The sequence below is a fragment of the Gobio gobio genome, assembly GCF_949357685.1.
Source record: "Gobio gobio genome assembly, chromosome: 17".
Lineage (NCBI taxonomy): Eukaryota > Metazoa > Chordata > Actinopteri > Cypriniformes > Gobionidae > Gobio > Gobio gobio.
Genome location: NC_137110.1, coordinates 65,224 through 82,441, shown reverse-complemented (window position 1 = coordinate 82,441; position 17,218 = coordinate 65,224). Strand labels below are relative to the sequence as shown.

The following is a 17,218-nucleotide window of genomic DNA, read 5'->3' as shown; positions in this document are numbered from 1 at the left end:
TGAAACTAGACTTCTGAGTAATACTGAAGATATTATTATAAATTACAGCAGCCCCTCCCCCTTTACCTTTCAGACGCGGCTCATGTTTATAACAATAATCTTGGGGGGTGGACTCATTTAAGGTAATGTAGTCGTCAGGTTTTAGCCAGGTTTCTGTCAAACACAGCACATCTAGATTATTATCTGTAATAATATCATTAACAATAAGCGCTTTTGGGGAAAGGGATCTAATATTCAGCAACCCAAGCTTTATCAATTGTTCATCTGTATTATATATTTTGTTTATTTGTTGGACGTCAATTAAATTTTTACTGTTGAATGGTTTTGATGTTTTTTTGTATTTACTAATTCAGGGAACAGACACAGTCTCTATATGATAATATCTAGGTGAAAGAGTCTCTATGTGCTGGGATTTATCTGACTCCGGTTAAAAGTTAGTGTATACTTAGTAAATATTATTATTATAATAATATTTAGTAAAAATACAGCTCTTATTAGTTGTTAAAAGTTACTATTTAATCTAATGTCAAGGAAGATTTTTTTTTTGTGGCATAAGGTGAAGTGAGAGCTGAGCTGGGGCAGCAGGGGTGGGGCACGTTCGGTTCGACATGAGAGGATTGCGGTTCGAACCGTGGGTGGTGTATCGCGGTTTTTCGGTTCGGTTTGAATATCGTTACACCCCTAATATGGCACAGTGGCTCCAGTGTGTCATCAACAGTTATTATAGTGTTGGGGGAGGGGCTATATGCACAGTGGCTCCAGTGTGTCATCAACAGTTATTATAGTGTTGGGGGAGGGGCTATACGCACAGTGGCTCCAGTGTGTCATCAACAGTTATTATAGTGTTGGGGGAGGGGCTTTATGCACAGTGGCTCCAGTGCTTCTTCGAGCTACCGTTTTAGCCCCGCCCAAAAAATCCTGAACACAGTAATGGTGAAAAACTGTTTAACGGTCTAATTCCACAATCCAGTACTACACAGTTCACAGTGACTTGTAACGTGTTTCAGCAATACATTTCTAACATTTATAATGTGTTTAGAAACAAATCTCAGAATTGCATTTACAGGGACTTTAAGGTTTTTCTGTCTGAAACTCATTCCAGACTGATGATGTAAAATCGTTCTCTCATAAGTGAATCCTCATGTGCTGCTTTAAGGTGACTTTATATCTGAAACTCTCTCCACAGAGATCACAAATGAACGGCTTCTCTCCAGAGTGAATTCTCATGTGTGTGTCAAGGATTCCTTTTCTGTTGAAACTCTTTCCACACTGAGGGCAGGTGTAAGGCTTCTCTCCAGTGTGAGATCTCATGTGTGTGTTAAGGACTCCTTTTCTGTTAAAACTTTTCCCACACTGTTGGCAGGTGAACGGCTTCTCTCCAGTGTGAATTCTTAAGTGGCTTTTAAATTGTCCTTTATGATTGAAACTCTTTCCACACTGAGGGCACGTGTAGGGTTTCTCTCCAGAGTGACTTCTCATGTGGACTTTAAGGTTTTCATGTTGTTCAAAACTCTTTCCACACCGTCGGCAGGTGTAGGAGATCTCGCCAGTGTGAGTTCTCATGTGGGAATCAAGACTTCCTTTATGGCTGAAAACTTTTTCACAGTGTTGGCAGGCGAACGGCTTCTCTCCAGTGTGAACTCTCATGTGTGTGTCAAGGATTCCTTTTCTGTTGAAACTCTTTCCACACTGTTGGCAGGTGTAAGGCTTCTCTCCAGTGTGAATTCTCATGTGTGTGTTAAGGCTTTCTTTTCTGTTAAAACTTTTTCCACACTGTTGGCAGGTGAACGGCTTCTCTCCAGTGTGAATTGTTAAGTGGCCTTTAAAGTGTCCTTTTTGATTGAAACTCTTTCCACACTGAGGGCACGTGTAGGGTTTCTCTCCAGAGTGAACTCTCATGTGGACTATAAGGTTTTCATGTTTATCAAAACTCTTTCCACAACTTTGGCAGGTGTAAGGCTTCACTCCAGTGTGCGTTCTCATGTGGTCTGTAAGATTTCTTTGTTGATTCAAACTCTTTCTACCCTGAAAGCGGGTGAAGTAACTTGTTTCTTTATTTTCATTTTTTTCTCTGCTTGTTTTTGAAGTCTTTTCAGTCTGTGAGCAACTAAAATATGTTTCTTCAGTTATGAAATCATGATCATTCTCATATTGATCTTTTTCTTCCATTTCCTTTAGTACTTCACACTCCTCTTTCAACAGCATCAGGTCTAAGGCAAAAAAGACAAAAGTTAACCCCAGTTTAATAGCACAACACAACAGCCATCAAAACATTTGTAAAGCATTAACCCCTAGAGGTCCAGCATGACCAACTCGCTTTTTTTCTTAGTGCGAAAGAGACTCAAAATACTCCATAGATTTTAGTCATACAGGCAAGTGCTATACACCATTCAAATCTGTTCATTTTCTACTTCTGTTTTTGTGCACTCACAATAAAAAAACAAAATGCTGTGCTATTTGCAAAACAAAGAAAACAAACATGATGTGCAATCTGCCGGCTTTCTTTCAATGAATTCCATTCTGATACTCTGCAGAAAATGAACTGCAACTTAGTTAATACTTGTCACACAACATATGAGACATAAGTCTAAAGAAATGTCAGGTTTTTAAATTATGAACATCAACTTGAACTCAAATATTCTCTGTTTATGTGATCCATTTAAAAAGAGAGATGTCAGTCGTTCACTTGCTGCCTCATTATCTGCTAATGGGCCACGCCCACGGATTGTGCGCTCTATTCAAAGGCTAATTCTGAGGAGATCTATGCAAACAAGTTAAAACCCACAACAACTCGGTAAAATACATCAAGTTTAGCGCGATGAATTTACATCGCTTTGAGATGCGGTGTGGAATAATCCTGGGATGATTTACCTCAGAAGAAAAGTTGGTTTCATTTCGAGGAACAACGGATCCAGCCGAGGATTGTGACAGTTAAATTTATTCTCTGTTCTTCTAATTGCGATATAGACTTGCGTCTGTGAATATTAAACCGCAAAAAGACTGTTTAAATATGAATCCTGTATATTCTGCATGTGTGAATGAATAGAACTGACGTGCACTTTCACTTACTACACACATACTTACAATTTTCACAGTTTTCCAAAACTATACTGAGATGAAATCTCTTTGTAATAAATAATGAAATAATATGCTTTAGGAAACGTATTAAACTGCAGAATAACATTTATAGGTTCTGTAATAGAACAGATATAGCATATTTCTCAAATCATAAAATGTCATAGACGCAAGAATGTTTAGACAAGATTTCTTTGGCCTGTTTTGGACGGATTATGAAGGGTTTACTGTAAAGTAGCCTAGTGTCACATCAATAAAGATTCTGTTCACAAAGTTCTGCTCAGATGCTATAAATGAAGTCCAGTCAAACATTTGGACATTACTATTTGAATTAATGTTTTTGAAAGAAGTCTCTTATGCTCATCAAGTATTTATTTGACCAAAAATACAACAAAAAATCCATTTAAAATAAAGGTTTTCTATTTTGATAGACATGTACTATAAAATATAATTTATTTCTGTGATGCAAAGCTGAATTTTCATCAGCCAAGAATCTTACTTTTTTCAGGATTCTTGGATGAATAAATGATCACAGGTTTTATATATATATATATATATATAAGAAGTACAGCAGTTTCCAACATTGATAGTAAATCAGGATTTATTTCCAGGTATAACCGAGTACTCAAAATGCCTTTGACTCTCAAGTGCATTTTGTCCTGTTTTTTCCTCACATTCTTTCATGCTGTTTCCTCACATACAGTGGGGTGAACAAGTATTTGATACACTGCCGATTTTGCAGGTTTGCCCACTTAAAAAAGAATGTAGAAGGCTGTAATTTTTATCAAAGGTACTCTTCAACTGTGAAAGACGGAATCTAAAACAAAAATCCAGAAAATCACATTGTATGATTTTTAAGTAATTAATTTGCATTTTATCGCATGACATTAGTATTTGATACATCAGAAAAGCAGAACTTAATATTTGGTACAGAAACCTTTGTTTGCAATTATAGAGATCAGACGTTTCCTGTAGTTCTTGACCAGGTTTGCACACACTGCAGCAGGGATTTTGGCCCACTCCTCCATACAGACCTTCTCCAGATCCTTCAGGTTTCGGGGCTGTTGCTGGGCAATACAGACTTTCAGCTCCCTCCAAAGATTTTCTATTGGGTTCAGGTCTGGAGACTGGCTAAGCCACTCCAGGACCTTGAGATGCTTCTTACGGAGCCACTCCTTAAATAGTAATGTCCAAATGTTTGACTGGACTTCATTTATAGCATCACACAGCCTGGCTGTGTGTTTCGGGTCATTGCCATGCTGGAAGACCCAGTTACGACCCATCTTCAATACTCTTACTGAGGGAAGGAGGTTGTTGGCCAAGATGCATGCCCCCATCCATCCGCCCCTCAATACAGTGCAGTATTTTTTTAATGCCCATAAATCATAAGCAGTGTCTCAGAGCAAGCCGTTTGCAGAATCCTGGTAAAGTGACGTCACATTTAACAGGCCCCGCCCACGAGTGTTGATGGGGTCTATTAGCAAAGACCCCGCCCTCAGAGAGCTGTACACAGTACGCCATTTTTATCTCCTCGCCAGAGCATTTAACAGCAGCATTCAAGTAAGAAATGTGTTCTTAATAAAGCTACTAAAGTTCATTCAGTCAAGAGTCGTGAGTGATTTTCTGTTTATCTTCTGTTTGATTCATATTAAAGGGTAACTTCAGTGATTTAGCATTAAGCTTTGTATTTAAACTGGGTCATTTATGCAGTAGAAATGTGAATTTATTTTTTAATTTGGTGCCTTCTAGACTGAGAAAAGACAAAAAATGTATTTTTGTCTCATGTGGATGAAAGAAAACAACTCCCAGAATGCACTTGCTTCGCTGCCCTACGAGGCCACTCCGTACATCGTCGTTTTGATCTTCATAGTAATACAATCATTTCGTTCAGTTAGAGAATAAACACTACAATTAAAAACTGAACGTGTCTTTTCAATAAAGTGTGAGTGAGTCGAATGAAAGTCACGGCACAGACACAGCAGTGTCAGATTTCATTCCTCACGAAGAGCTGAGCAGAGCTGAGATAACGTTAAGCGCCAGTCTGGCACGTTTTCAGATCGCATATGGAAGCTAAACTATCACAGGAATTCATTGAAAAGTTGAAACACTCACTTTGCTCTGCACCGCTCCGTTATTATGATTATCCATGCGGCCGTCTGTGTCTTACATTCTGTGCGTGAGATCTCTCCCCTATGGGCGGGTTGATAACATGCGGAACAGCTCCATCTAGTGGCTGTAGTCTTTAGCCTCTGGCCAAAAAAATCGGAGGAATTTTTCCAGAAATAAAATGCTTAATTCTCTCGTCTCAGGGGGATATGAGGAGGGAAAGTACCATAATTTGAATATACTACCGGGTATTATTTCTTATTATATTTCTACTGATACAAAGCCTAATGCTAAATCACTGAAGTTACCCTTTAACAGTTTCTTTAATATTACACTGCTTTCACTTTAGTAACGTTACACGGATCTAATACAAACACGGGATTTCTGTATTTGCTGCATAAGTGCAGACATAACCAACTGTTTTCATGTGAACTTTGTGTGTTTCTGACATAAAAGTGTGTGCATTTGACAGTTTAATTGCAATAACACAAGAAAGAGCACTAGTCTAGTTGAATAGCCTAATCACAGACGGACATCCAGCTCTCTGTGCGCATGCGTCGGGTGTGTGTGCTCAAGTTGAGAGTGTTAAGGCTTTAAAACATACAGGCGCCTTCTGGTGTGGGGAGCATTTGCATTAAAGGAGACATGCAGAAAACAGCTCATTTTACACAAACCCAAAAAATGAGCATTTTCAAAATAGTATATTAAATGATCTGTGATGAATTTTGATCTGAAACTTCACAGACACACTTTGGGGACACCTGAGACTTATATTACATCTGGTAAAAAGGGGCATAATAGGCGCCCTTTAATACAGGTAATGAGTGGAGAACAGGAAGGCTTCTTAAAGAAAAACAGGTCTGTGAGAGCTGGAATTCTTACTGGTTGGTAGGTGATCAAATACTTATGTCATGCAATAAAATGCAAATTAATTATTTAAAAATCATACAATGTGATTTTCTGGATTTTTGCGTCTCTCACAGTTGAAGAGCTATGATAAAAATTACAGACCTCTACATGCTTTGCAAGTAGGAAAACCTGCAAAATCGGCAGTGTATCAAATACTTGTTCTCCTCACTAAACGTGACTCAAAGGCTCATTCATTATGCAGCTCATTATGTGGTTCTTTGTCTTCTCAGGTGTGAATCACATCATTATTCATGATCGTTCATGCCTCTTCGCATATGGGCTTTGTAAACAGTTTCTTACGAAAATGATATCAATATATTGTTTTATGTGAATGTTTGCACAATGGTTTTCATTTTAAAGCAAAAACTCCAAAAACATCCATTATTCAAAATTCTTGTAGACACATTTACTATGCATTTTTTGGCCTCATGTTTTTTTTTTAAATAACCACGCATAAAAACACGATTCTCTCATAAATACAAGCATGTACATACATGTTGCTCTCATATTATGGTAGGCCAGTTAATGTAGTATTCAGTCCCTCCAGAAAAACGCGATTATGCGATCGCGTGATTTAACGCATAATCAGCCAAAGTCCGCATATTCATGCGGGGGCCGCATTTTTTCAAATACGCCGCACTTTCGCCGCATAAATTGCCTATTTCCGCGTGCAAAATATGCGGGGCTATCATGATTTCATAATCCCCGCATTTTCGTTGCAAAAAAAGTCATATATATAAGCAGAAAGTTGAAAAATTTTCGTTTACTTCACACAAGAGCCGCCATTTCCGCCTATTGCCATGGGAACGTTTTGAAGTGACGTGGTGACCCCGTGGAGAAACCATAGATACCGGTGAAACCATGATGAAGCACAAACTCCCATTGGCCAACAAAAATAACAGCAAAAGAGCAAAGCAGTTTCCCTGTGTGCTGACTGATTTCAAAACACAGCATCATGAAGCTTTGAAGCGTTATGAATCAATGAGTCGATTCAGCGGTTTGAAGCGTTATGAATCAATGAGTTGATTCAGCGGTTTGAAGCGTTATGAATCAATGAGTCGATTCAGCGGGTTGGATCGCCAAAGTCACGTATTTCAGCAGTTTGACACGCAATCCGAATCATGAATCGACTCGATGATTCATAGCATCATGATGCTGTGTTTTGAAATCAGTCATCACTATATAAGTCGTTATTTAGTTTTTTTTGCACACAATAACTATTATCGTCGCTTCATAAAGTTATTGTAGAACCACTGTAGTGAGATGGACTTTGTAACGACGTCTTTAGTAGGCTACCTTTTATGGGTCTTGAGAGTGTACATTGTGCCAATGGAGGCCTTTCTGAGCCATCGGAATTCAACTAAAATATCTTAATTTGTGTCCAACAACATAAAGGGAAGTCATTAATGACAGAAGTTATTTATAAAAATTTTCAGAAGTTGTAGCATATTCCTTTTGTAAAGCTACAGAACTTGATTGACTAAATGTTTTGTAAATTTGAGCCATTATTAAGGTCTTCAATAAAACAAGATGAGAACTTAAATATTCCAGCACTTTCTGTGATGTAGTGCTTTTTTTCTCTTTCTCATCAAACCGCAGTTTTTGCAAGTTCTCGCAATTTTATCGCATAAAATTGCAAAAATATCCCGCATTTTTCATCGCATTTTTTAAGAAAACGTGCCGCATAATCAAGGATTTTTGCCCGCAACAATCACAAAAAAAAGCCGCATTTTTCTGGAAGGACTGAGTATTGTGTTGGATAAGTATTATGATTTTATTGTTTATGGTCAAGAAAGTATTATCCTACTATAGTCTGTTGCCTTGTCCACTAAACTACACACATTTAAGACAGATTCCATCAGGAATCGCTCAAATAATTTACTTGATCCAAATATGTTTACTAGGGCTGTCAATAGATTAACCAGTGGCTAATTGACTAGTCTAAACTGCTAGTCATCTAATTTGGTTGCATGTGCTCTTTGATGAGCCAAAGATAACCCATCACACACAATCTGATCTCAACCCACTGGATGTCGCAGATCATCTCAGGCCACTCATACAGGAGTACAAATGGGCAAGAACAAATACGCCTGTATTATAAATCAAGCAGTGGCCACACATTTCTAAAACACTGGAAATGCTGATGAGAGAATCAATACACCCTCATTACAGATGGATCAAATGAGACAGATAGGAAAGAAATGGATTTACATCATGGTACCCACTGAATTATAGCCATATTTCAACTCATTCTACTCAGAGGCTCGCAAAACACCAGCACCCCTGACAGATGAAGAGGATATGGTGGAAGGGTATTAAGACCCAACAGAAAAAAACTAATTATTGCTTTTGTATTTGTAGGAAATAAAGATGACAAAAAAAATAATGAATAATTTGTGTGACTCTGCAGGACAATGGCCCTCCAGGACCAAGTTTGGACACCCCTGGTGTAAACATAACTTTGATAACTTCAAATGTTTACACCAGGGGTGTCCAAACTCGGTCCTGGAAGGCCACTGTCCTAGATAGTTTAGCTCCAGCTTACCTCAACGCCCCTGCTGGAGGTGTCTAGTATGCCTAGTTAGACTTTGGCTGCGTCCGAAAACCTAGACAGCTGACTCGTTGCCTTATCAGACAATGGCTTGTAAGACAGTGTTTGTGCATGAAGGTACCTCATGAAACTGATTTCGGACAGACTTCTTAGGCAGTGTATCAGTTTAATGATCTAAAGCAAAATAGAGAGAGCTTTGGTGAGAACTAAACAAATATTGAATTACTACATTAGTAATTTCTCACTAGAAATGAAATCAGAAGTAGAAAATGTTATGCGTTAAGCGTTATGAATCAGCGAGTCGAGTCAGCGGTTTGAATTGCCAAATTTCAGCAGTTTGGCGGTTTGATACGGGATCCGAATCATGATTCGGCTCACTGATTCATAACGCTTCGAAGCTTCATGATGCCTTGTTTTGAAATCGTCATCACAATGCAAGTCGTTATTTAGGGTTTTTTTGCGCACAAAAACTATTCTCGCCGATTCATAAAGTTATTTTAGAACCACTGTAGTGAGATGGACTTTGTAACGACGTCTTTAGTGTCTTTTAAGGGTCTTGAGAGTGTAAAGTGCAGTGTGCCAATGGAGGCCTTTCAGAGCCATCAGATTTACACTAAAATATCTTCATTTCTGTTCTGAAGATGAACGGAGGTCTTACGGGTGTCGAACGACATGAGGGTAAGTAATTAATGACAGAATTTTCATTTTTGGGTGAACTAACCCTTTAAGAGAACTTCACCAAAATGCTGAAAAGGCTTACACGCAGAATTCCTTTTGACCAAGCCATTAGCATCCGGTTTTTGGGCTAAATGGATGGAAGTTTACATAGACAACAAATGTAAAGCTGATCAGACACATTTTATGTTTTGCTTTATGCAAAACACAGATTTTGTTAGATACTGTTATCTAGTGTAATTAAGTGACATAAATTAATGGATTTCAATACATAAAGTAGATTTTGGGTTTAATGTCACAAGTAATTATAAATCTGCAATCAGTGCAATCTGCTTCGATTGCATTGATTGGACTGTTTTTGAAGCTGCTACCACCGATCTGGATGAGCTCACAGAGTCCGTTACATCATACATCAGTTTCTGTGAGGATACATGCATTCCTACCAGGACATTCTTATCATTCACTAATGATAAACCATGGTTTACTGGGAAACTCAAACAGCTTTGTCATGCCAAAGAGGATGCTTACAGAAGTGGGGATAAAGTCTTGTATAACCAGGCCAGAAACAGACTGACAAAGGAGATCAGAGTTGCTAAAAGAAGCTACTCTGATAAGCTGAGAAACCAGTTTTCTTCCAACGACCCTGCCTCAGTCTGGACAGGCTTGAAGAATATCACCAATTACAAGTCACCATCCCCCCGATCTGCTGAGAATCAACAACTGGCAGATGAGCTGAATGCTTTTTACTGCAGATTTGAAAAGCCCAGTCTCACACCACACACCCGCTCTGATCTGCAATTCACACGTCCCCCATCACCTCCTGCACCCCTCTCCTCCCTCCTCCTGCCATCCAACCCGAGCTTAAGGTCTGTGTGGAGGATGTGAGCCGAGTCTTCAAAAACAGAAGACTAGGAAACCTTCAGGCCCAGACGGCATCTCATATGCCTGTTTGAAAGCCTGCGCTGACCAACTGGCCCCAGTCTTCACGCAGATCTTCAACAGATCATTGGAGCAGTGTGAAGTTCCCTGCTGCTTCAAAAGCTCCACTATCATTCCCGTCCCCAAAAAACCCCAAATCACTGGACTTAATGACTACAGACCTGTCGCTCTCACGTCTGTGGTCATGAAGTCGTTTGAAAGACTGGTTCTGGCCCACCTGAAGGAGATCACTGGACCCTTGCTGGATCCTCTTCAGTTTGCCTACAGAGCAAACAGGTCTGTGGATGATGCAGTCAACATGGGACTGCATTATATCCTGCAACATCTCGACAGACCTGGGACTTATGCAAGGATCTTATTTGTGGACTTCAGTTCGGCCTTCAATACCATCATGCCTGATCTTCTCTCAGCTAAACTGACCCAGCTCTCCATGCCATCCTCAATCTGTCAGTGGATCTCCAGCTTCCTGACAGACCGACAACAGCGAGTGAGACTGGGCAAACTCACATCCAGGACTCTCACTACCAGCACTGGCGCCCCCCAGGTGTGTGTTCTCTCCCCGCTGCTCTTCTCCCTGTACACCAATGACTGCACTTCTAAAGACCCCTCTGTGAAGCTCCTGAGATATGCAGACGACACCACTGTCATCGGCCTCATCCAAAACGGTGATGAGTCTGCTTACAGACTGGAGGTTGAACAGCTGGCTGTCTTGTGCAGTTATAACAACCTTGAGCTCAACACGCTCAAAACGGTGGAGATGATAGTGGACTTCAGGAGGAACAGCCCAGCTCTCCCCCACTCACCATCATGAACAGCACTGTGGAAGCAGTGGAGTCATTCAGGTTCCTGGGCACTACCATCTCTCAGGACCTGAAGTGGGACAATTACATTGACTCCATTGTGAAAAAGACCCAGCAGAGACTGTACTTCCTTCGACAGCTGAGGAAGCTCAACCTCCCACAGGAGCTGCTGATTCAGTTCTACTCAGCTGTCATTGAGTCTGTGTTATGCACTTCCATCACTGTCTGGTTTGGTTCAGCTACCAAATCTGACATCAAGCGACTACAAAGCACAATCCGGACTGCGGAGAGGATTATTGGTGCTCCCCTGCCAACCCTCCAGGACCTGAACTCTTCCAGAGTGAGGAAGAGAGCAGGGAAAATCATCCCAGACTCCGCTCACCCTGGACACCGCCTGTTTGAACTGTTACCATCAGGACGGCGACTCCGATCACTGGCCACCAGAACATCTGGGCACAGGAACAGTTTCTTCCCACAGGCCATTTCCCTCTTTAACAGTTAAAATACACATAAAAGTGCAATACTCGGACTGTTTAGTGCAATCTTCTAAACTCAGGAGATTATTTATATTTATATATTCATACTACTCAAATATTGTAAATATGTTCATAATTTGTAAATGTTTAGTCTGACTAAACGTAACTGTGACCTAATATTTTTTAAACTATTTTTCATATTTTTATTCTTAGAATTTGTATTACTATGTTCTTGTTGTGTTTGTATTGTATATGTGCACTGGAAGCTTCAGCACCAAGAAAAATTCCTTGTGTGTGCAAGCACACTTGGCAATAAAGCTCTTTCTGATTCTGATTCTGATAAAAGGCTATTACTGAATTCTTTTTTCCTAATTTAATAATAACAAATGGAAGCCGGATCTTCACAGCATTAGTGTTTGTCTGGTCATGTGATCTTAACATGTCTATCCCCGCTCCATGTCAAATAATAGCACTTTAATTATGACACTCATATGACATTCTTCAAAAATATCAATCAATTCTGTAGAGCTGGAGATTTTAATAATGATCAAATGACTGAGTTGAGCTTTGAGAATGAAACCAACCTGTTTGTTCCTCAGTTTCTTCATGTTTCACTCTCAATGTTTTTTCAATCTTCACATCTTCACTCTCCTCTTTCTCTGTTTGTTCCTCAGTTTCTTCATGTTTCACTCTGAATGTTTCTTCAACCTTCATCTCTTCACTCTCCTCTTTAATAAGCACCATCTTTATGTTGCTGTGGATCTCAGTCACTTCTCCAGGAGTTTTTCTGTGTTTGTCCTGTTTAAGATGAGAATAATTAGGCTAACAGAAATAAATCCACATTAATTATCAGTGTCTCAATACAATAGTTGCCGCATTGTATAGTTGTCATTTTCCTTTTATAAGTATTTTTCTAGATATTATCCATGATTTATGTCTCAATGACATGCAAGCAAACAACCAAATAAAGGATTTCAAAGAGAAAAAAAAGGTATTCACTTCCTTCCGGTCACATGAGGCTGCCAACTTCCTACCCTACGTCTAGGAAGCAAGGCAAAGGCAAACCCTCCCAAAGAAAGATCATTTTCATGTTACTAATAAGTATTGTTTGTTGACATATATACATCTACATCAGGAGTGGGGAACCTTTTTCCTATCAAGGGCCATTTACAGTTTTGTAACTTCCTTTAAGGGCCATACTAAATTATTGAACATGTATCACTAACAACACGATCACATGAGAATGCGTATCAATAGTACAAGTGTCCAATGTCGTGGAATGTATACGGCAAAATTAGTTTACGCCAAGTGGCGTATACATTCTACGCCTTTTGCTCATCAATAACCTCTCTAATGCGAGGGTTGGAACTGCTTCTCTTTGGCAAGGCGTCTGATGTCAGATGCCAGTGATGATGACGCTACTCGCAGCTGGTTTCCCTAAGTTTGGGTCAGTCAGTCTTGAGCGGAATCGGGTCTTTGCCAGTGTTAATTTCGTTGACGAATAATTTGTGTCAATTTTCGTCAACTACCTTTTTTCACTGACGAAAACGAGACGATAACTAAATAAAAACTAGTGATGGATTACAAAAACTATAACGAAAATCAACTGTCATTTTCGTCAACAAATAAAAACGAGACGCAAATGTTAAGGAGGAACGATTAGGGAAGAGATCCAGTCAGAACTGATGTCCTGTGTAACAGATGCGCACATTTGATCTGAACGTGCTGATATTGGATCTAACCGTTGGAAAACACGGCGCTGTTGCGCTTCTACTGGCTCAAGCATCCCCAATCCAGCGCGGCTCACAATCAATGAATAACACACATTTATGGCAGGCAATTGTTTATGAACTAATGCTGATGAATAATGACATTTACTTTAGGTTGTTATAATTTACTTATTATAATTCACTTTACGATGTTTATATAGTAATGTGTTTTAGACGGTTGTAACAATGCATATTTTATCTCCTGAACTTGAATGAGCTCCTGCAACTGCAATAGTAAGGCGAGATTGTATTTCCAGCTGGTTTATAATTAAAAGTCAAACATTATATATTTGTTTTTGCTTACACAAACTGTATTTAATTTCATTCCCATTTAATTCATAGTCAGGAGGAAAGACCAGTATTTGACACATATTCAATAAAGTATCAGGGTTATAATAGTTCACTAAAACCATAAAAAAAAAATCTTTGCTACTTGAAATTATAAACTGAAATAAAAAAATAAATAAACAAACTTATTTGAAGCTTTAGCTTAACAAGATATACTAACTAAAACTATAAAAACTAAAAACTATATAAAGTGAATGAGCTCTCTTTCGTGTATTTTTAATGTAATTTAATGTAAAACAAAATTATGTCAAAATGTCAGTTCAAGTGACAGTCGGTTATGTAATACTTAAATGCTTAATGTATTACAATTGAACTAAACTCATTAGATGTTTGGAGACTAAATCTACTGTAGATTTAGTCGACTAAAACTAAAAACAATTCAGGTGACTAAAATATGACTAAAACTAAAATGGCATTTTAGTCAAAAGACTATGACTAAAACTAAATCAAAATATGCTGTCAAAATTAACACTGGTCTTTGCAAGAGTTAGTTTTGAAAAGAACTGCTCACAGCAGTACGTCGTAAAGTTTATAGAACTCGAGCAGAGGGAGGTTATTGTCCTTAGCTTTGAGCTCGTCATTACTTTGCAGCTCAATTATTTTGTGTTGTAGGTTATCAGGTACATCAGATGGCTCCACATTAAACGGCGTAGCAAATATCTGCAGTTCCTTTTGTCTACTTTTCACGTCCTGAAACCTTTCACCAAATGCCTGAAGCAGTTTTGCAAACTCACCAGCATATGCTGTCATGCAGGCTTTTGTTCTTGCAGGGTAGGAATATGCACAGTGTTACCCTTTTCCAGTTGCAATTGCCACAGCTTTAATTTTCCTTTCAAATTATTTCACGTTTGAAAGCAGAGAAGCTGGTTTGGACCTTGGAGCTTGACGTTCTGCTCTGACATGTACTTGGTTATGTCCATCACAAAGGCCAAATCACACAGCCACTTGCCATCACTGAGTTCCAAAACAGGTTTTCCCTTAATCTCCATGAACTGTTTAACTTCTTCCCTCAGTTTAAAAAATCGTGTGAGCATATCTGTGCGACTCAGCCATCGCACCTCACAATGGTAAACCAGATCTCTGTACTCAGACTCAAGACCACTCAGTAACTCTTTGAACTGGTGGCTGTTTAGCCCTCTGCTTTTGATGAAATTTATGGTGGAAACGACAGTTGTCATTACACTGTGGAGCTTCAGGGAATGCGCACACAGACTCTCAATGTATGATACAGTTCGGCGGTATTTGTTATGTCCGTTGTTTCATTGCAAGAGAGAAAAACTGAATTTTTTTTCTGTCTTTCAGTGTTGTTTCAATGTCGTGTGCTATATCAGTAATTCGTTCTGCGATGGTTCTTCGAGATAAACTGACACTTTGGAACAGTTTTACTTTGTCTGGTGCTAGAAGCTACGCAGTGCCTTCTGAATGAGGTTTCAGCTTCTTCGCTATTAGCTCACTCACCACAAAACTTGCATGAGTAACACTGTCTCTGTCAGAATGCCTTCTTGTGACAACTGCTTGTTGGGCACCCAAACTTTATCCAAGCCTATTTGTCCTCGCAACTCATCCAGTTTAGCATGTTTCGAGCTGTAATGATGCTCGAGATTGGCCTTTTTCAATACTGCTAGTGCATCCCCACAAACTAGGCAGACGGGCTTGCCTTTCACTTCGACAAAAAAATATTCGTAAACGACCGCCAAATTCTTGAATGAATCAGCCGTTTGAACGAATCGACTCAATGACTCGCTCATTAAGACGGTCACCTGCTGCCACCTACTGGTGGTTTGGTTTCATCTTTCCAACATTTCTTATTTGTATATTCAAAAATATTTTAAATAATCTCATAACATTATTTAATGCAGTTGTAATTTTTCATTGTAAATGATTTAATTTGATTGGTAACAGCCTATAGTGTCTTATTCTAATTTAATTTATAGATCAAATTTAAGAATATAAAAGGAGAGCTGAAGCTTATCCTATATTTAATAAGATTATGGAAAAATGCCCTTTATAAAAAAGGTACAAATATGACAAATATGCATATTTAAATATGTCAAAGCTGATTAAACACTGGTGAGAATATTGCTTCAAAATAGATTATATTTACAAAAAAAATACGGACAAGCAAATGTTTTACTCGGACAAGTGAATGACAGATTTACTTGTCCGAAGGACAAGCGTGAGAACAGGCTTAATGTCGAGCCCTGCAGAATTGCTGTTTACTTTTTTTGTTTTGTTATTCTGATGTTTTTTTTGGGGGGGGGTATATATTTGACCGATATATTCAAGCTGATAGATAATGTATTATTTCCTTCAGCTGAGACAGACGCGCTGTCCACCATGATGGGTTTGAATTGCTCTAGATATGATTGGAATCACTTCGAAAAGGAAAATACAGTTATGTGCAACATGTGCAGCACAAACCTAACACAAATCTACATAAAATTATAATGAGAATACGGCTGTAAAAGAACGTTGTGTTTCAGCGCGTTTGTTGAGGGAAGAGCGCGCCCACGGAGTTACACCTTCATGACAAGCACAGTCAAGTTCGCTTGTGCATTCACAGCCTTTTGTGCCATTGTAAGTTGTAATATTATTTTTTATTAATCTGTGTATATAATCTCATATAGGATGCGTTTGGTTGAGTTAACTTAGGATGCAGTAAAGCACTTCATTGTACCGGTCTTTAGCTTCAGCGCGCGCATTTCAAACAGAAATGCACAGCATTAATAACTACTGGGACTGTCCTATTAGCCTACATAACACTGTAATGAGAACATTTTTGTTATAAAACGTTGTGAATTCTCTGGGTTTAGTTGTTGTGTTTCAGTGCTCTGTTGTGGGAAGAGCTGATAGCAACGCATTTAGACCAGCACAGTCAAGTTCGTTTGTGCATTTGCGTCATTTTAAGCATATTTAAGTCGTAATCTTGATTACACCCAAGATGGCGGCGCAAGTAGTTCGCGAGGCTCTGGGTCTCTCCAGATTCTGCAATTTTGCGGTATTTTTCTTGCTCATCTCGGGTCTGTTCGTGCAGAACAGTTGTGCCTTAACATCGTACACCCATGGTGAGATTTTGGATATTGGTTTGCGAATTTCTGACAGTTTTATGGACAATCTTCGACTCCTTCCTGAGATCACTAGGACACCCGAGGCTATGCACTCTACCCGGCCGGGCGGAAGTGCTTGCAGGCGGCGTCGGGACCGTAAACAAAGGCGGGGGAAGCGCGGAGGACTGAGAGCTAAGCTAAGGCTAAAGCTAAGGCTCACCCCACATTGGCTCTCTTTACCCAGCATTTTCCTTGCCAATGTACGGTCGCTAGTGAACAAAATGGAGGAGATTCGACTCAGCATCACACACAGCAAGAAACGTCCTAATCTTCACGGAAACCTGGTTAAACAGCAGAATACCAGACACCGCTATTGAGCTAGCGGGATGCCACACGCTCCGGGCGGATAGAACATTAGATGGCTCCGGTAAGACCAGAGGTGGTGGATTGTGCATTTACATTAACAAAGCCTGGTGCACAAACTCTGCTATTGTTGGGAGTCGTTGTTCAGCTAACCTTGAGT

At 39.4% G+C, this 17,218-nt stretch overlaps 1 protein-coding gene across 2 annotated transcripts; it reads right to left on the bottom strand.

The window, feature by feature from the left end:
- Window positions 1–546: 546 nt before the first annotated feature.
- Window positions 547–15,004, bottom strand: LOC307141574 (uncharacterized protein). 2 transcript variants are annotated; one of them, XR_013818364.1, is made up of 3 exons: window positions 12,116–15,004; window positions 8,636–8,815; window positions 547–2,210 (listed from the first exon to the last, which is right to left on the bottom strand). XR_013818364.1 is itself a non-coding variant. In XM_079841902.1 (2 exons), exons 1-2 carry the CDS (start codon window positions 12,273–12,275, stop codon window positions 1,126–1,128), a joined length of 1,245 nt encoding a protein of 414 aa, XP_079698028.1. In that variant the 5' UTR covers window positions 12,276–14,224; the 3' UTR covers window positions 936–1,125. The 2 variants fall into 2 exon arrangements, 1 of the variants encoding a protein (XP_079698028.1); XM_079841902.1 differs by lacking the exon at window positions 8,636–8,815 and having other exon boundaries at window positions 936–2,210; window positions 12,116–14,224.
- Between the last annotated feature and the right edge of the window lie 2,214 nt (window positions 15,005–17,218).

Bases quoted from the DNA above. Each gene is read 5' to 3' on its own strand.
- LOC307141574 (XM_079841902.1), bottom strand. From the start codon at position 12,275: ATGGTGCTTATTAAAGAGGAGAGTGAAGAGATGAAGGTTGAAGAAACA. The intron at 2,211-12,115 runs GTTGGTTTCATT...TTTTTGCCTTAG, and splicing joins AGAAACTGAGGAACAAACAG to ACCTGATGCTGTTGAAAGAG.